Below are 21,316 nucleotides of genomic sequence, written 5' to 3'. Positions count from 1 at the left end.
GCGAGTAAAGTGAACTGATAGCACGGCAAATAGAGCGAGATACGTCGATTTGGATTCCGACGAGTTTCAGAACCGATGTGATTCGTTGGAGAATAAGCGCATTATCAGTTTCGTAGGATTCGGAGCGGCTTCCAGAAGTGATATCGCCATTACGACATACGACACAGAACCAAAAGGCACCGGGGCATTCACGAACAGCTTTATATTGGTTTCCCGTCAGATTGACACATTTGAGATGAAATTGCTTGTGGCATTTGGAGCAAGCAGCCCGTCCGCCTCGAGCAGATCCGTTGAAGCAAGGTTCACCGTCACACTTTTTAGTCATGGTGTGAAACCAGATGCAGATGTAAACAGTCGAGCTGTCGTGCTAGTACACGCAATGAACGGCAGGCGGCGGTATGGTATAGCGAATGAATTATGATGGTTGAAAGCAATGCAAAACAGAACTGAGTCTTCGTAGATAATAAATCGGTTTGTTCGCGTAATTAACCACTGAAGGTGTGTTCAATCACTGAATTCTGATAAAACGACACTTAAGCAACGTGAGCGACGATAATTCAGCAATTAAAGCTTCAAATTCGCGGCGAAAATAACGAAATAAGAGGCACAATATTATAAACACGATTGTTGTTGTAAACTGTGGGCCACTGTATTTTGTTTTTGACGCATTCACCACCGACTTTTGTCGCTTCACGTTTCAGGCGGATGTACAGGTCTGCCACCATTCCAAATTTTCTGCCTACAATATCCATATCATCCGCGAAGCAAACAATTGGCTAGATCTTGTGAAAATCGTACCTCGGTTATTGAACCCGGCTCTCCGCATGACACCTTCTAGCGCGATGTTGGCCAGCAGGCACGAAAGTCCATCATCCTGTCGAAGTCCCCGGCGGGATTCGAACGAACTGGAATGTTCGCCCGAAATCTTCACGCTATTCTGCACACCGTCCATCGTTGCTCTTATTAGTCTTGCGAGCTTCCCGGAAAAGCTGTACTCGTCCATGATTTTCCATAGCTCCTCGTGGTCGATGCTATCATAAGCCGCTTTAAAATCGATGAACAGGTGATGCGTTGGGACTTGGTATTCACGGCATTTCTGGAGGATTTGTCGTATAGTGAAGATTTGATCCGTCGTCGAGCGGCCGTTGATGAAACCAGCTTGATAACTTCCCACAAACTCATTTGCTATTGGTGATAGACGACGGAAGATAATCTGGGATAGCACGTTGTAGGCGGCATTCAGGATAGTGATCACACGATAGTTTTCACATTTCAGTTTGTCGCCCTTCTTGTAGATGGGGCATATGACCCCTTGCTTCCACTCCTCCGGCAGCTGTTCCGTTTCCTAGATTCTGACAATCAGCCGGTGCAGACAGGCGGCCAACCTCTCCGGGCCCATTTTGATGTGTTCAGCTCCAGCGGCCTTGTTATACTTGAGCTGGTTGATGGCATCCTTAACTTTCCTCAATGTGAGGGCAGGTTGGTGTCCTTCATCCGCCATGCTGACGTAGTCACTTCCTCTGCTGTCGTGACCCTCTGCGCCTGTGTTCTCCGTGCCATTCAGGTGTCCATCGTAGTGCTGCTTCCACCTTTCAATCACCTCACGTTCGTCCGTCAAGATGCTTCCGTCCTTATCCCTACACATGTCGGCTCGCGGCACGAAGCCTTTTCGGGATGCGTTAAGCTTCTCGTAGAAGCTCTTCACATTCCGCTTTTTCCTGGCGGCGCTTTTTGTCCCGGAATAGACGGGTTTGCTGCTTCCGTTTCCTTTTATATCGTTCCACGTTTTGTCGCGTTCCTTGCTGCAGGATTGCAGCCCGCGCTTCTTCCTTCTCCTCCAAATCCTGCCTGCATTCTTCGTCGAACCAATCGTTACATGTCCTCCTTTCCACGTACCCGAGGTAGCTCTCAGCTGCGTTGTTGATGGCTGCTTTTATGTTGCTCCAGCAGTCCTCAAGAGGGGCTTCGTCAAGCTCGCCCTAATCCGGCAACGCCGAGATGCTGCGCGTATGCGGCGACGTTCGGTTGGGCCAGTCGCGCTAGGTTAAACCGAGGCGGACGTCGATACCGTACATTGTTGATGACGGATAGTTTTGGGCGCAGTTTCACCATCACTAGATAGTGATCAGAGTCGAGATTTGCGAATTCAAAACATCATCCAAAACAAGAAAAATATGGTATTTTTCGCAACAAATTTGTGTTTCGGAGCAGTTTTTTGTTAAATAACTTATGTAGTCAAAGGGGTATTAGGATGAATGTGTTACCCACACTTTTAAAAGACTACCAAATTATCTTTAGAAGCATTACAAAATATTTGGAATCGGCTGAGTATTCATAAAGTTATGGTCAACCAAAGTTGAATTTTTGAGGCATCTCTTTTGATGTGAATTGAGTTTAGAAGAGAAAACAATTTTTTTTTTCGAAAAATAATCCGTCCTCAATCATTTGTTATCGTTTATGGCTTATGCTAATCAGTGAAAAACTGTCTGGCTTACTCATTGGAATCTCAAGTTAATTCAGGAATTTATTCTAATAAAATTATTCAACAAATTTGATCCAAAATTTAAGCATGAAATCATCGACAAGCTTCTGACGAAGAGTTTGAATAATTCTGGGATGAAATTCCTGAGAGTATCTGGTTTACCTTTTGAATGCGTTTTGTTGAAAACTTGTTTTTTCCTTCTATACTAAATTACATACACAGATTATTGTTGAGTCAACCAGAAATTCATTCAGTAGGTCTATCGGATATTGATATTGGTTTTCGCCAAAATTTATTCGAATACCCCGTCTAGAAAAATTACTTCCTGAATTTTGCACGAATTATCGCCAAAAATATCTCTGGAAAGGCTGAACAAAATTGTCAGGCTGAGTTTGAGAAACTGACCCAGCATATAGTTTATTTATTATCAGATCACGAAAATAGTTACTTTAGTGGCCATTTTACTAAAAAAAGAACTTTAGTGACTTTGCGTTGAAAACCGTGACTTCTCAGTGAAAAAAAAAGGTGACCAAGTCAACCAGCCCTGTATGGGGTCGCTGCCAACCGGGCGGATAGATAATACGTGCTAAATACTGTTGTCTGCATTGTCGTGTGTCACAAAAAGTACTCACGAAACGCGACACATAACTGAATCATCGCGTTTTTCTTGGCTTTTGTCATTTTACTGACGAGTAGCGAGTAGCGTCTTCCTAATGCGTTGTCTCCCCGACTGGCAGCCGAGAAGAAAGAAATCCAATGATAACCCATGATTATACGTTCCATCTAATTGCCGTATAAGCCCACTTTCTTTTGTTCGCGGCACGTACTCATCTGGATCGTCAAGACATGCGATTATTTTGTACTTGGAAGTTCTTCGGAACAATGCAAGCTACGCGATCGACGTTTTCATAAATTTACATTCATTGCGTTTTGGAGGAGTATGTGCTACATGGTTAGAGCTGTTCATACGATGAAAAGGCTTCAATGAATTACATTTTGACAGTAGCTAGCAATACGATGAGAGTCAACTGCATACTAGTTCAGGATGTCACGATCAGTCACGATGGGCAGCAAGCGGGGACAGACGAAGAATACACTGTGTTGGACAATTACGTGATGGAATGTGACAAGCACCGGATGAATAATGAGTTTATAAGTATTTCAAAGCTTTTAAAACGTCTAGGTTCCTTATATCTAAGTGTTCTTATGGTGGCAATAGAAGATTACAATGTTTTTTTGCCTACAATCATTGATACTTTTATTCAACATTGGCTCTTATGTTTCAACATTGGATATACTATGTAACTCATTCGTTCTTTACCAGGGAGGGAGCTTCAGAATCATCCTAAATATTTGTTTGAAGATCAAAAGCTTGTTATTAACACAATGTTTTGATTTTCTGTTAATGAGTCGATACAGACATTTTACACATTTGTTACATTTATGATAGTTAAAAATATTTATTGAAAAATATTACTGCTGATTATAATACTTTTTTACAAAATTTTCTAGGATTTAACCCTAGCAAATCTACCGGTGAAGCTTGTGGGATGAATTTATTACGCAATTAATGTTGCATGGCGAGTTATCCAAGGATGGTAATTGCACTTTACTGAAAGCAATTGACACACCTATTTCTTGCAGAATTTTTGGAAGATTTTTTAAGGAGGCCTAGGTCAGCTTTCTAAAGAAATTGAATATTTCGCCTTGCAGAAATTAATAACTCAATCACGAAAAAAATGTCTGTTCATATTTCTAGAAGACTGAAAGTAAATTATTGTTGGTACTCGTAGATAACGTTTTGACGACTTGAAGTGATTTTCTGATAAAAGTTTTGACGAACTTTGTAGAGATAGTTCTGTAGAAAGTTAGTTTATTTTTTAAACGAAAACCTGTAGAATTTTACGCGACATGTTGTTGGAGTTTATTTCATTAGGAAATCGATCCCTTACTGATGTGCCATGTGTGCAACTGCATGGCGAGCCAGCTCGCAATCTTATCAACTATATAATAGCAAAAGTCAAATACGCCCACCGTTTCGTGATAGACAAGGGGTAATCACAGGACAGACAATTCCGAAATAACTTACTTTTAGCAGCTGCCAGCAGGTCCTTCACTTCTTTGATAATCCGTTTGATTTGCTGACTGGTCTTCTCCAGCTCCTTCTCGTGCTGATTCAGATTTTCTCGGAATTCCGGACTGTCCAGCAGACAGTCCGTAAACTCCAGCGGTTGCAGCTTGCCTATCACCATATCGAGGCCGGTTCGGTTCTATTCCGTATATGTCGTCACACACTTACACTTTGGAGAGTGATTTTTCTTCGACTTCTCACCAATTTTTTACACACATGCAACGCGACACACAACTAACTCATCGGAGGCCCTCAAATGTGAATGATGGTCTAAGCAAATGTTGCTTATCTTATCTTGTGATTTTTCCTGAATTTATTTACGCCATCACTTTACCGTTTCCTTCCATTTCTCGGCCGACACTCGTGGACTAACACTAACTGGAGGTTACTCTTCAATCAATACATTTTCTCTCACTCACATTCATTGCGGACCATACTTTGGCCCGAATGCAGTCACGAAGCTATTCTTTTTTTTTTTATTTATCGATATTTCTGCTGTCTACGGTGCAACAGGGTGCAATGCAAGGTAACTGCACTAGTTGTTTTCTGAAATTGTTATCAGCGTTTTGTCTATGTAAATACCATTTTTATGATAATTAGGGTGTCCCAGAAAAAAAAATGTTCAGATAGTCATCCTGCTCAACCTTCGAATAAAAAACAAGCTTTTTTTTAGCGTTTTGTGCCACAAATCGCTACAAATCAGTTAAGAAAAGATTTTCTAATCCAAAACCGAAAACCTTAAAAATAAGATCTAACAAATATAGCAAAAAGTAAAAAAATACTTGCAATGTCATTATGTCAATAAGCAAGCCTAATTTTAGCTCTAGCTGCAAACTGCTAACTTAAAAATGGAACGTTTCTTAAGATTTGAAAGATTTCTTAAGAAATTTCAGAAATATTTTTGGCTTAATCTTTGGCAGATTTAGCCAGCTTCCTTCCGAAATTACTAGAAAAAATCTTCGGTAACAAAAAAATCCTTGTCAAACTGTTAGCGAATTGAAGAAATTCTAAGTTTTTAATAACAATCTGATACTGATTTTGACCATTCATAGGAACTCTAGCGTATCAAATTATTGCTTCTACTTATTAGGTTTAAGATCGTTTTCTAAATGTGAACAAGTTTCATCGCATCAAACATTTTGGTTTCTTACCTTCTTCCAAAAACAAGAAGCTTATATTAGATGATAGGGGGTCCACAACTGCACTGATTCGGAATCCATCCTCATCATCATCTAGGGCAAATAGGTTAGTCTTAGTGGCATGTTACTCTCGTATACTCTTCCGTAACTTATAAGTATTAACAGGAACAACTTCAACAAGAGTACAATATTGTAGATCTTACCCCGTAACGCACCTAGAAAAGGTGATTCACTCACATTACGGTTTATTCTAGGTATACTTTCAGGGATTCTTGAATTATTATTTCAGGGTGTCTTTCAGGAATACCGCCACGGATTATTAGAGGAATACTTCCAAGGTTTCTCTCTGGAATATCTGCTAGCATTCTGCCAGGAATACCTCTAAGAGATTCCTCTAGAACACCTTCCTAGGTGTCTTTTAGAAATGCCTCCAGAAACTTCTTAGATTCTTAAAAGAATACTTTCAAGGTTTCTTCCTGGGATATCTGCTAGGATTTTGCCAGGAATAGCTTTTAGGAATCATTCAAGGATTCCTCTTGGATTATCTTCAAGGATTCTTTAAGCCATTTCTTCGGGGATTTTGAAGAAATTCTCAATTAATTTCTCCACCCTCTTTCCCAGGGATTCCTGCAGAAGTACATTTAAAGATTCCTTCTGGAAACCCTCCAGATTTACCCACAGGAATATTTCCAGGGATGTCTCTAAGAATAACTCAAGAGAAATCTTCAGGAATACCTCCGAATGTATTTTCCAGGATTCCAGGAGTATCTCCAAGGATTCCAATAATTCATTCAGAGATTTATCTAGGAATACAGTATCGGACATATAAAATGCACCAAAGCCGTTTTCCCATACAAAATGGTCAACTTCAGAGAGCTATATCTCCGCCGTTTCTCAACTGATTTTTCTCATTTTTTCTGTGACGAACTACAAATTACCTCAATTTTTGATAACGATTGTAAAAGTAGTGTGAAAACTATTGATTCAAAAGTTACAGATAGGTTGAATTTTGACATAAAAAATGCACCAAGACACAAATTGATGTAGCAGTAAAACTAAGCATCGTAGCATCTTGGTGTCTTCAGCGAATTTGTTCATTGCGTGATAAGGACCAAATACGCTGAAGACACCGAAAGGATACGACGCATAGTTTGTCTGATACATCACTTTGTGTCTTGGTGCATTTTTTTATGTCAAAATTCAACCTATCTGTAACTTTTGAATCAATAATTTCCACACAACTTTTACAATAGTTTTCGAAAATTGAGGAAATTTGTAGTTCGTTACAGAAAAAATGAAAAGAATCGGTTGAGAAACGGTGGAGATATAGCTCTCTGAAGTTGACTATTTTGAATGGGTAAACGGCTTTGGTGCATTTTATATGTCCGATACTGTACCTCCACAATTTTCTCCTGGAATACCATCAACGATTTCTCTAGTAATACCCCAAAAAATCCCTCATGGAATACCTCCAAGTATTCCTTCTAGAACACCTCAAAGGATTTCCCCAGTAATACGTTCAAGGATTCCTACAGAAATGCCTCTAGTAAATCTCCAAGGTTTTCTTCAGGGATTCCTCATGGAACTCTTGAGCGATTCTTCCAGGAATTCCACAATTATATCTGAGAAAAATTTCTTGAACAATTGCTTTTAGAATTCCATGGACACAAATTTGAAAATAATTCGTGGTAAAATCCATGTTAAAAATCGATTTAACATATCACAAACAGTAAAAAAAAAACTTGCAATGTATAGAATGACGTAATGCAATAAGAAATTGCAAGCCTAATTTTATCTCACCAGTAGGTAAATTCCGGCGAACAATTTCTTCGAAGAGAAGAAATTTTCTTCCATTACTTGCTAGCAAGAAAATTTTCTTTTGTTCGAAGAAAATACGCGCCGGAATTCGCCTAGAGCTTTGTTCATTATTTCTAGAACGTTTTTTACGATTTCCGTAACAAATTTCATAAATATTTTTGGTTTAATCTTTGGAAAATTTATCCAGCTTCCTGGTTCGAACAATTCTTTGGTAACAAATAAATCCTTATCAAACTATTACCAAATTGAAGAAATTCTAAGTTTTGAATGTTTCCACACACACCATTCCACATAGATTCCACATTCTCCTCAATCTTTCTGCAGGGTTTTTGAAGAGATTTTTGGCTGACATTTAGAATAGTGATCCTTGATAAGATATGCATTTTTTAAACTACCTTTTGTGGTCTAAGATAGCTTTATGCGAAACGTTAAGTATGCCACACGTTTTTCTATGAAACATGATTATGTGAAATGTGTTACCCCTGTTTGGCTAGATTCTTAATGAACTCCAAAGAATCATGGCACATCTCTGGCTCTGTCTGTGATTAATCACAGACAAGAACTGATGATTCAATTTGATATTCCATTTCAATCACATCTAGTTCTGGTGTTCAGCATTATGTTTGTAGAACTTCAAAGGAAGTACTAGTTCCAAAAATGTTGGGAAAAAAATGCTACATGATATATGGATGCAAAAGTGGAAATTTCAGAGCGTCTGAGTATCCTAATAATAAATACTTTAGAAACCGTTCAGACATTACTCTAGGAGTACTTCTAAGATATTTTTTTTTCAGTACCTAGTGACTGCTGAGTGACTGAGTATTACTGCTTGTAGGGAAAGTGTACCAGTTATGGCCATAGTGGTTCTCTATTTGGACATATGTAAAATTTTGATAAATTTCATATTTTGAATCTTTTTGAATGTTTTGACATCAACCTTTCAAAATGTGAAGACACTCAAGTTGTCCATAACTGGTACACCTACCCTAGGTATTATCTCCAAAAATTTCATCACTTGTCGAAGTTGAATTTGAGTATGAGTCTGGATATTTCTGCAAAAGTTCTCTCAGAGATTGTGTACAGACTTCCTGCGGAATTCCTCTAAGATTTAATTTCAAGTTACCTTAAAGAATTCAACCTTAAACTGTCCTAAGAATAATTTCAGATATTATTCCAACAGGAATTGTATCAGAAACTTTCTAAAATTTCAGAATTTTTCAAGAAAGTCATGCACGAATTTGTTTAGTGATTTCTTCATCGATTTCTTTGAAATTTCCTCCAAGATTCAAGTTAATTACTGTAAAAAAACATCAAAACATTTCCTGGGGCTGGTAGCGATCAGACAACAAAATAATAGTGACTTGAGTGACATAAATGATCAAAATAGTGACCAAATAGTGACCTAAAAGTGACTACAAAATTACAGGTATTAGTCATAAAAATGAGCACAAATTAAAATACGTTCCATGTGGATATTAATCAACCTACGTATTAGGTGAATTTAGAATCTAGAGAACTGCAGTAATGGAATAAATCGAATGTAAATTTTCGTTTGAAGGCAACATTGCAGCATAGTTGTTAAAACATCTTGGATGAATTTCAGAATGTTTTTAAAGAAAAATTCTGACGGAATCCAAAATTTAAAAATAAGCAAAAGATAGAAACTTAGGCCTAAATTGAAGCAGAATTTTTGAAAAATTAAACCTTTTTATCCACATAAACAGTAACTCCAGAATACAATTGATTTTTGACGAACTCGAAACAACCAAATTATCACCATTCATAAAATTTATATGAACACGTTATAAAAAAAATAAATGCATACTTAAAAAATCTACACTATCTTGAACTGAACGTTTCAATAAATGCATTATTGAAAACAATCATATCAATCAGAGACGACTCGTAACCTCACGTTTGATCTATTATACGACCCTGAAAATGACTAATTTTGCATGCTTAGATTATAAAGCAAATAGTATACGATTGAAATCATTATTTGTAAGAAATCTCTATTTATTAGAAGCATATTTGAACAGGTGGATTTGGTGTTAGGGGATCGTCACTGATATCACTATTGATTAATTATTATTGTCCAACAATGTTCAAGCATTCATTTTAGGAACGTGTTTTTGCATAGAAATAATTGATCAAAGTCGTGAAAAATGTATCAATTGTCTATTGATTGATGTAAAGCCTATATGTTGGAATTTCTAATGTAATTTCTGAAATGATTTCTAGCAAAATAGGTATTCGCTTTTGAAATTCTCGACGAATGTCCGACAAACTGTTTGAATTTTTTGGTTGTTAATCCTAACCGTCTCTGAAATATCTCCCGGAGTAGTTTTGATGAGATTATTCAACAAGGCATTTTAAGATTCCTTTTATAGCCGCAGATTACTGCAAGTTCACTAGTAATTTATTCAGCAGGTTTGACAGATAGTGGTCCTGATTTCTGCCAAAGTTTATTCAATTCGGCCGAAAAATTCAGATTATTTTACATTTTCCGTTGGAAATGTCTACGAAAAAAACACATTAATTCTTCCAGAAAGTTAGCCAGGAATCCCTATCTTTCTTGATACATAGATTTCCAAATCATATCATATCTGTCTTTATAATAACAAACTTCTATTTCATGCTATTTGTGTTTGGAAAGCTGTCCCAGCTTTAAATTTCATTATCAACAAATCACATAAATAATGACTAAAGCGACCGTTTTTCTGGAAAATAAGTCACTGTAGTGATTTTTTGTTGCAAATAGTGACTTTTTAATTACCTTGGCAAAAAAGTGACCAAGTCACTAAAAAATTAATTGCTCTGCATTTCGCAGGATTTTCTCCCAAACTTTCGTCCAGGTTTTCTTCAAGATTTCAACCGACAATTTCTCTGAATATACCTTCAGAAATGACTACAAAGATTCCTCCATAAATTCTTTGAGAATCATTCAAAAGAAGCCCTCAAAGAATCTATCGAGAAATTCTTTAATAAATATTTGAAGGAAAATTTCAAAAAATATAAAAAAGAGAATAGAAAAAAATAGGGCTCTAGTGACTAAACTGGGAAAGCAGTTTTCTTTCGAATAGTCAACAAAACACGAAAAAGAAGAACGTCTTTTGTACACAATTGATTAAATGAAGAAACGGACGTTTTTATTTCTCTGGGCTGGTCCGTTCGGAACAAAACTGTGTTTTTTTAAGACACGGACACGTTAAAGCTTCCAGTGGACGGTTATGTCCTTTGAAAGAATCACCACACTAGACAACAGACTAGCATGCAACGCCCAGTGGCACAGTCCCTGACGAAAAGTTTTTCGGACTGAAGTGGGAATCGAACCCACACTCCTTGACTCGATGCAGCTAAATGCTTGGTAACACTAACCTAATGGCCACGAAACCCACATTAGCATTAGCAAATTTCAAGGAAATAAAGAGGCATTTCTAATAAAAACTTAGTAATCTCTGGCAAAACAAAGTGTTATTGTCCTTATTAACGAAGTTTTCTGCCTTGGCTGCTTCATTTCGACTCTGACGCAATTTCTGTAGAAATTACTAATGAACAAAAGCAAGCATCCACAAAAGAATTCTTGGGCTCTTGTGGAAGTCTTGGAAGATGCTCTAGATGAATTGGTTAGTTCATTATTGAGAAAAAATAACCAATACAATTCCAAGATAATATCAAAGGAATTCCTTGAAAATCATCGGGCAAAACACCGGAAGAAACTTGTGTAAGGATTAGTGTTATGACTTTCGAAGATTTCATTTTGAGAGATGTTCGGAAGAACTCAGTCCCTGAATCCCTTCATCTTTGTATGAAATGATGGAAAAAATTCTAGAATAACCACATGAGGAATCCTTTGGTCGAATTTACTCATGAATTCGTGTTAAAGTTCTTGTGTGCCAGAAAAAATATTCAAAGTAATTGCTGAGAGATACTATAGCTAAATTTTGATGAATAGGTACATTGAAAAAAAAAAAAGATATTTTTCTCATTTAAACAAGCGACACTATATCGGCCCTCTAACAATATTTTCTGGGTAGTAGTTCAATTGCTGATCCAGTGATAATAGTGGTAATGTGGTTTTTGCACATTTTGAGTAATTTTCATTTCTGTTAGTACATATTTCATATTTCTGAGGATGAATATTGTTCAAAAAATTACTTGAAAATGATTTTTAACAGGTTTTAAAAAGTTCTACATACAAGAATTGAATTGTTTTTTTTTTACTGACAGAAAAAAAGAAAATATTATAAGAACAGTATGCTTAGAAAATGGCTGCATAGCTGGTAACGTTTAAAAATAAAAGCTTTAGAGACCTGAAAATGAGATCAAAAGAACAGACCTAATTCAGCAAATTTTGATTATTAGGCACACAGTAAATGGTAAGAATCTTCTTTTCTAACAAGGCTCTTCTTGTTAAATGCAAATTTGTAGATGAAAGTCGAGAAATTGTAATTTTGGAACAGATAGATCTAACGTTAGGGAATCGCCGTTGCATGAATTAAAAAGAGACTAAACAGGAACCGATGCTTTCCTAAGATATTATTCCGAAGATTTCTTCAGGAGTTCTTATACTAATTTTTTGCGGACTTCCTAAGGAATTTCTCCGAGAATTCCGTCCGTTGTACAAGTATAAAATTTGGATTTTCAGATCAATTCAGAAATTACGCCAAGTGATTCTATCAATAGTATTTTCAACCATACATTGATTGATCTATCGTTTTTCATATATTATTTTCCTTCTCTCCCAACATTTCGGTCAGAATCCTTTTCTTCAAAAGTTTAAATTTATTTGTTTCCCAAAAAATATTTACAAATTACGGAGATGGCTCTACCGATATTTAGGAAATTTCTAAAAAAAAAAACGACAAAGATTTCGTTAAAATTTTAGCCAGGAATTGGCGCGGTTTACCACTCCCAGAAACACCACACTGTTAATGTGTACAAAATGCGAAGTTTTTCCACCTGTGCTGTACAAAATACAACAGCGCGATTATTGAAATATTTAGAATACCTTCGGTAGTTACCCAAGTGATTTCTCCTAAGATTTCTTTAAATTTTTTATCCAGGAATGTCTCCAGCGAATTGTCAAGGAAATCCTGTAGGATTATTGAAATAATTCTTGAAATGATCTGAGGAATTACTAAAATAACAGTTGTATTATTTTCTGGTGTGAGACCTTAATTATACAAACTTCACTAGAGAAATTACTCGAGTAATGTTCAGAGGTCCTGGAAAAATCATTCAAAGAATTTTTCCAAAATAAAGCCCCTTGTGAAATCGCTGGGGAAATTACTGGACGAATTCTTGTTAGAATTGGTGGAGAGTATCCTTATAGTATTATAGAAGAAACCTCTGAAGTAATCATTAGAAAAATCTTGAAGCGTTTCCCCGATGAGTCAGTGCCTAACCGAGAGCGCATTTATTTCAGGTATTGAAAAACAACGCACTACTCGCCCACGCGCCCTATCTAGTGAACAGGGAGTCGTGCGTTCGAATCTCGCCAAGAAGACATGTAACTTTTTCGCAAATTTTACATCAATTTGTCCATTTAATCCAATTGAAATTTAAATGTAATGTTTAGTTTTTCGGTAGTTGTTGAAACTTTCACTCGACTGTTTAACCGTAATCGATAAATCTTAATAAACAAAAACTAAAAAAGGTCAAACCTCCGTGATTCGAATAGGCGGCATCCACAAATTACGTAACGCTCTAGGGGGAGGGGGGGAGTAGGCTTAAGCGTTACGGCTCATACAAAAATTTGAAATTTTTCATACAAAAAGCGTTACGGAGGGGGGGGGGTCAAAAATTTCCAATTTTAGCGTTACGTAATAAATGGATGCCGCCATAGGACCATCGATGTATGGAAATATCGAGTCCGATATTCCTTGGAAAGCTGTTTGAAAAGGTTATCGTAGTAACCATGATTTTAAGTTTTTAGAATAGTTCCATGAGTAGATATTGAGTAATGGAATATTGACTGTAATTTTCTGAAAATGACAATTATTTATACAGTCAATTTTCCATCACTTGATATTGAAGGGAACATCGAGTTATAACACACAAAAACAGTACAAATGCAATTCAAGGGACCATCGAGGTAGCCATGAAAACCAATTTTACTATGGTTCTCTAACTCAATATAGAGATGCCGTATATCGAGTAAGGGAGATTTGACTGTATATCGATCTGCCGGAAAATCTGAACAATTTTTTGAAAGTTGATTGGTTTTACAAAAATGCTATAATATAATCATATATTTTATCCTAAGGTTGATTAGCATGACTTTTCGCTCATTGACTTTTTTCTGGGACACCCTAATTGTGATACTACTGAAAGTTAAATTATAACTATACATACTTATCAGGCAAACTCAAACTTTCTGTGTAAAGTTTGATTTAATCTGGATATTCACCCCCGTCTACGTGCACATAACGATTCTCTCAATGAATGTGCATCGGAATGCGAGAACCATTGAATCACATCCCAGCAGCCCAGTATCGACTTCTTAACTTTTCGGTTATTTTAACACGAAAACGTCATCACCAAAAAAACATAGCAGCCTTTCAACACCTACAGCATCAGCAACAACAACACCAACAGCAGAAGAAAAAGAAACTCAACAGGCATCAGCAGCAAGCAGCCAACAGCCTCCTGTGATTTGAGATCCACACACTTCAATGGAATTTTTCTGCCACTTTTGTTATGATTCACGCACGCAAATCACCACTCGGATTCATTTTTGGGTCGGATTTTAACCGCCATTCATCAATTAATCGGAGCCTTTTTACACACGAAAGCACGGCTCCAATCCTCACCTCCAAACAGGACACGATTTAGTTTTGATCAACAATAGCTAAATAGGCAGAATTAACGAAAACATTATTGTTGCACTGACCGAACAATATTTTTTTTCTCTTCTTATCGCCTGTCTCTTCTTCCTTCCCCTCCGCATTCGTCTGTTCCACAAAGAGATCGAACGGTTGTGTGAAAGAATGCGAATAGCAACAGAGTAGGCGCAGAGAAAACACAACACCAACACACACGCGTATTCGATTGCACTACTGGCAGCCAGGTGCGGAGCTAAGCGAAAAACACTCGCGTTTCCATCCACGAACTAACCTGAACTGAACTGACGAAGCCAAAGTCCCGAAGCCGAAGGGAAACATAAACGTCATTTTGCGCCCGTTTGCCACCCATTTACGACGGAGCCCGATTTCACCAACACACATGCGTGCTTTCGAAGCATAAAACCGATTCAACCGCTGGAGTATGCTAAGCATTGAACGCACTCTGTACACGATAAAAAATGTAAACGAAATTGTGTGTTTATATTTATTACCTTCATTCTGAGAGAGACTCGCGAAGAGGAAAAATATCAACGTCATATGCAGCCAAGATTCCGCTGTCACGAAACGTCAAATGCAGCCCATCGTTTTTATGGCTGAAGAAGTGAAAAGTATTGTATTCAAAATAAACTATTATTAAAAAGCTCAGTCGGAAGAGCAGTTTTTCCAAAGATGCTGATAAATCTAAACATAAGACTAGTTATTTATAATGTCTACTACGTTTCCCGGCATGAAATTCCACTCAAAATGCCGTTTATGCTTCAGCGTGATGCAAACGCAATTGTTTTTTGCTGAGATTGTCACGTGAAAGCTTGAACGGCTTGCGCAAGATTGATGTACACACTGAGTGGAATAAGAAAAAACTCAGCAATCGCAGAAAAAGAAGACCGACTCCGCGAGTCTCGTCTCAGCCTTCATTATCAAAGAGGTAGCCACCCGAGCAGGAAAAAATAACTCTCACCTGGGAGTGAGAAACCGATACAAAATTTATGTACGTCATGGTGAGCCGAGATTCTGCTGTCACGAACTGTCACTGTGAGCCCAGATCTTAAATAATGGAAAAACATGATAAAAGCGCATAATTCTCGCATAACTTATGATCTCGCCCTAAAAGCCATTGGTAACCATGTGTGTAGCTCGTTGTTTCTGAGCATTGGAATGGATTTACACGTTATTTAACAACGCTATGGTGCTAAAAGGATAATTTTCTAGCTGCCAGTGATGTTGATTTGGATGCTGGTTCATTCATTTGCTCAGAAACGATGAGCTACACACGTGGTTACCAATGGCTTTTAGGGCGTTATCTCAGAGTTCGCGAGAATTGATCAAAACATATTTGTGCTTTTCAACAAAGTGGACAACAATCGGGTGAAAATCTATTCATGCACACCTTAAAGCAATGCCACGATAGCACCTTTTAATTTGATTGAATACACCCGATTCTGTTTTTGCACGGGGATGCGTACCGTGCAAAAAAAGTTTTCAGTTCAAAATGTCAAAAACCGTGCAAAAAAAGTAACACCAGTTCTCGACGTTTCATGCAAAAATAAGGTTTTGGCGGAAAAAAATGTATGGAAACTTTTTTTGCACGGCCGTGTAAAAAAAAGCCTTGCGAAAACAGAATCGGGTGTATTAAGTACAGGTTTGTTCCGTTTTTATCAACACGATCGGCGATTTTCAGTTGACAAAAACGGAACCGTGACAAAAACGGAATAATTTTCTTCGACAAAATATTTTACAAATTTGAAATGAAAATTGCAGTTTTGTCAGGATAATAAACATTTTCATCATATGAATAGGGGGGTCCGTAGCCTAGAGGTTACGCTTTCGCTTCATAAGCGGAAGGTCATGGGTTCAATTCCCAGCCCCTCCACAAAAAAAAAACCGTCCAGCCACCAGAAGACGCCGCACGGAGGACTGTGCTTTGGGGAACATATCCATCCTCCGTCAGTATCAGATGGTGACTGAGACAAACTGACCCTCTTCGCAGGCAGCTAGCCTCAAAACGACTTAGGAACACGGCAAAATGAACCATCGCAAGAGCAAAGGACTATGGCATATGGAAATCGATTGGACTGAACAGCAGAGCTCTCTCCTACCTGCTCGGTGTGAGAGTAAAAGAGTAGAAGAGAGTGAAAGCAGATGTAAATATAGATTAGTCAAAAATAGATCTGTATCGGTATAGTACATAGTTTCCCAAACTGTGGGTCGCGACCCCCTGGGGGGTCGTGAGCCAGTTTTTAGTGGGTCGCGAAAAATAAATCCGGTATATTAAAATACCTCGGGGCAAGTGAGAATACGGGGTAAGTGGGACCTTCCGTCATAGCTCTTTTAGGAAACGTTTTTCAAGGGGGCATTCTTCTAGAAAGTTGAAGATACAATGATGAGGAATGTATTGTTCGTTTAGTTAAGGAATAGATTCTCGTGCACATTTTCAACGTGGAAACATAAATACTCACACGTCAGTTTATATGGCACTTTCATAGAAGCACACACCTTGCATTCAATGTACAATCCAACATAATGCGTTACATGTGCGTTACGTGTTGGTTTTGTTAGCTACGACGCCATCCAATATATGGCAAACATGGTGGGAGAATATTTTGGTGTGACAAAATTATTTAGGTGTGAGTCTATTAGAGGGCAAAATCCTCAATATTTAGTACAAACAATATTGTTATTTTTATTACCATGTGCTCCTTGCAACAGTTGTCAGCTCAGCGTCATTTTCAACTTGCATGATAAATTGTCACATTCTGCATTGGCTCGCAAAAAATAATTGTGCAATAAATCGAATTACCATCGGCAAGTTACAACTTTAAGTATTATAACAAGCTGCTTACGATAAACAGGTATATTGTTTTCATTTCATATGAAATTTCTATGGTCTAACTTACCCCAAAATATATTAATACCCGGGGCAAGTGGGACCTATCAAAACTAGCACCAGAATAAAATCTTTTCCTACACGTTTCAAACATTTTCTTAGAGAGTACCATTTAAACATTCAAACGAATGATTTTTATCAAAAAAAAAAAAAAACAATCTTATATTACGTACTTGCCAAAAAGTGAGAAAAAATGCCAAATTTCGATGATTTTTTTTTTTAATTTTTATTTTTAAAATATTTATTAGTTGCGGAAAACAATTCCATCCCATTAAGTGGTTTTCGCCATGCATAACAAAAATAACAGAACATATTCAAAAATTCGTCAATTATTAAAAGTTTACTTGCTGCTTTTCGATTGATAACTTATAAAGGATATATTTTGAACATGTTTATACCTCTTTGCGCTTTTTGTGTCAAATTTTCAGTTAGAATTAAATGCGAGGTGGCGTATTTTTAAACTTAGGGTTTCTTCCTAAAACGTTACGTATTTTATGGTTGATCCCTTCTGTACATAAAATATGTACTCAAAATAAAATATCTATAATTTATCAATCCTATTGTAGCAACGGTTGACTTACTGATGTGGTTTTACGCACGAAACTGGATGTGTCCCACTTGCCCCGTTTAGCGAGGTAACTGCGTCTAATGGCTCATTGTACATCTTTCCTCTAAGGTTTTCACAATTTCGAAATTATTCGAACAAATTCATGCACAAACCAGCAAATATGTTGCCAAAATGTGACCGTGTTGTTCGATTTGCAAAATATTGACATTTGTAAATTATTCTGAACAATTTGTTTGAACTATCGTTTTTCTATGTCCCACTTGCCCCGGGGTACCTTAACCCTCTAATACCCAACCCCGCCTTTAGACGGGGTACACTTAGGAATTTTGTGTATTTTTTCGTAGCTCGGAAATTAAAATGATTTTATCTTTGGCCTAAACCTTGACTCATAACATGCATATAAGAAAAGTTCTTTATGATTTTTGAAACTTTTTTGTATTATTGAAAATTGTTTGAAAAATTGTATTCTTATATAACCTACAAATGCCTGGGATACATTAAACGTGTATTATAAAAAATCGTACCTTTTATATTTGTCTACGATCAACCTATCACAGAAGAAGAGCCTGATGATATTGAAATGATTTCAAATCCGTTTTTCCGTTAGTTACACGGAAAATAAAAAATGTTCAAGAAAAAATTTAAAAAATTCATATTTTCAAAAGTATAGTAAAAACTCAAATTTTTATTATTGTCAAAAATCAGTAACCAGAAGAGGCTTCAAGAAAAAATTGAAAAGGATAGGGATGTTCAAAAATAAAAATAATAAAAATCAAAAACCAAAATTCAAAAATTTGCGAAGAAAAATAAATCATTGGCCAAACCGTGTTTAGAATGATTTTAAATAACGAAAAATAATATTTAGATCGAAAACAAAAATTTGGGTATTAGAGGGTTAATTTATATCCAATTTTGTTTATGTTCCCTTAAACATTGGCCACTGGTTGGAACTTATTCATCATATTCTTACTAAATCATTAACACAATGTCTTCCAGGGATCAGACATTGGATCAGTCGGCACTATCGAAACTATTCTAAGGCTAATATTTAAAGCTAAAACTTTTGATAATTATTAAAGAAAGGGTCGTGAACAATAGAACTACTGACAGCCTTCTTTAGTCGCTCTTTCTGATTAAAACTTATTTATTCTGCAGTCGAACTTTCATGAGCCAAAGGGATTATCAGTACATGAAAATATCGAGTAACGGAACATGATTTTTTTAATTTTTAATATGGTTCACGATGAAAAAAATATTAACGAACCTTCATGCTTCTCCGATATCCGATACGCAAACCTTCAGCATTAAGGCTAAGATTTTGTGATTGAAAAGATAAACAATATTCTGTCGTAGAAAATTTCCCATCCATTTTGTATGGGACAGTTTTTGCTAAAAAATTTGCTCTTCACGAATTAAATTAAAACAATCCTTAAATCTGAAAATGTCCAGTTTATTTTTCGACAGAATATTATCAAACGTTCGAGGTGGAAAATATCAGAGGTACATGCAACTTCGATTACAATCAGAATATTGATCTCGTGTGGTTCCGTGATTCAATATTGAGTAATGGAACAACGACTTATAGAGGTATGACTTAATCGGAAAGTTTTACGAGAATTTAATCAGTTCTAAATAGAGTTTTGATAGATGTCGAGACATTCAAACAATTCTTAGTGTAGTTATAAGAATTTTCTATGTTAATATTTTCATATTATAACAAGTAGTTGCGAGTTAAAAAAAAGGATTTTTATTCACTGTAGTTTTAATCAAGCATAGTGCATGCTATTGTCAATTACGTCTTGTGATCACATCCCATTCCCAACAAGTAAAAAGTAACCTCAGAAGCTTCAGTACAAAACTTGTCTCTGGACAATTTATCACTGGTGGGTCGCAAGGAATACACTTGTTGGCTAGGTGGGTCGCGCAACCTAAAAGTTTGGGAACCTATGGTATAGTAGATACAGGTGAACTGATTCCGGCACAGTAGTGGCCATGAACACGGAGTGCCTTGAAGAAAAAAAAAAAAAAATCATATGAATGCACAGTATTGATGTTTAGGAGCTGTGAGGAGCGTTTAGATTATTCATTCTTATAGATTCGCAGTGAAAGTTGATGGCAGAGTCCTATCAATCAATATGATTTTGTAATAAATCATTTATAGTTTCAGTTTTCTTGGTTAGAATTTTAATAAATGTATTGTAGAATATTAAAACGATAATCACATAAATGTCCTTTACATCACAAGGTTCGTCATATTTGTAAAAATATCTACAAGGATGTGGGGCAAGCTGATCATTATTTTTTTAAAGAAAGATTAAATAAAAAACCACTTTTTTTCTACTGTTCATCCTCATTCTTCTGCTTCTTCTTCTTCTTCTTTATGGCATTACATCCCAACTGAGAAAGAGCCTTCTTCTCAACTTGGTGTTTTTATAAACACTTCCGCAGTTATCAACTGAGAGCTTTTTTGTCAAGGTACATTTTTTGAATTTTTGGGCCACATCCGACTGATGATGAAATGTGAAGTTATGATGCAAAAGTTTTGCAAATTGAAATGAATACTTACAGTTTTCTGTGTTTTGAATTGCCAAATTCAACAGTAAAATAATTGTGGTGATCTTTCTTCAAAAGTTATTATTACCAACTTCGACAAGGATGCACTAATCGGCTTTCTAGAACAGCCCCACCATCGCCTTTTAGCTTTACATTAGATCATAAATAGACTGGCAATAAACAAACCTTAAGTTCTAGTTTTTTGTTGAGTAAAAATAATATTAAATACTAGTGGTCCCGTCAAGCATTGTTTTGCCATCAAGTAGGCTGCTGAAAAATGACATCCCCCATACAAAATGACAGATTAGTCTCCAGGTGTTTGTCCAGTTATTCCAGATAATTTTCCAAATCGTTTCCTTCACTCAAACACGTTGGAACACTTGACCAATGCAACAGTGAAATAATCGTGCAAGTCTATCAGGCCGTTCTTAAGGCATTTCGTGACGTACAAACACAATTCAATTTTTATTTATATAGAAGTTCATCAAAAACACACAAGTGTACAAACTCTAGAACAAGCATGACCAAGTAAGAACTTTTTGGTAAGAAACTCTTTTGTAAAGTTTTCTGAATAAGCGTCTTCTCCTTCTTGGCGAAAACGTCCTCACTGGGACAGAGCCTGCTTCTCAGCTTAGTGTTCTTAAGAGCACTTCCACAGTTATTAACTGAGAGCTTCCTTTGCCAAAATTGCCATTTTCGCATTTGTATATAGTGCGACAGGCACGATGATACTCTATGCCCAGGAAAGTCAAGGAAATTTCCATTACGAAAAGATCCTGGACCGACCGGGAATCGAACCCAGACACCTTCAGCATGGCTTTGCTTCAGCAGTTTTGAACAGAAAAAAACTGATGTTAAAGTTTCGACGATGACGGATCCTTGAACGTTAAAAG

The 21,316-nt window shown here is 36.7% G+C and overlaps 1 protein-coding gene across 1 annotated transcript in view; it reads right to left on the bottom strand.

The window, feature by feature from the left end:
* Positions 1–14,711, bottom strand: part of LOC5564087 (rho GTPase-activating protein 26) — a 182,989-nt gene extending 168,278 nt beyond the window's left edge. Inside the window, 2 exon segments of the mRNA XM_021850753.1 lie at positions 4,572–5,159; positions 13,928–14,711. Of these exon segments, the coding sequence (XP_021706445.1) occupies positions 4,572–4,734 (163 nt within the window). The 5' untranslated portion in view covers positions 4,735–5,159; positions 13,928–14,711.
* Between the last annotated feature and the right edge of the window lie 6,605 nt (positions 14,712–21,316).

The sequence above is a fragment of the Aedes aegypti genome, chromosome 3 (genome assembly GCF_002204515.2).
Source record: "Aedes aegypti strain LVP_AGWG chromosome 3, AaegL5.0 Primary Assembly, whole genome shotgun sequence".
Taxonomy (NCBI): Eukaryota; Metazoa; Arthropoda; class Insecta; order Diptera; family Culicidae; genus Aedes; species Aedes aegypti.
The sequence above is the reverse complement of the archived record's forward strand: the minus strand, read 5'-3'. Positions and strand labels throughout refer to the sequence as shown.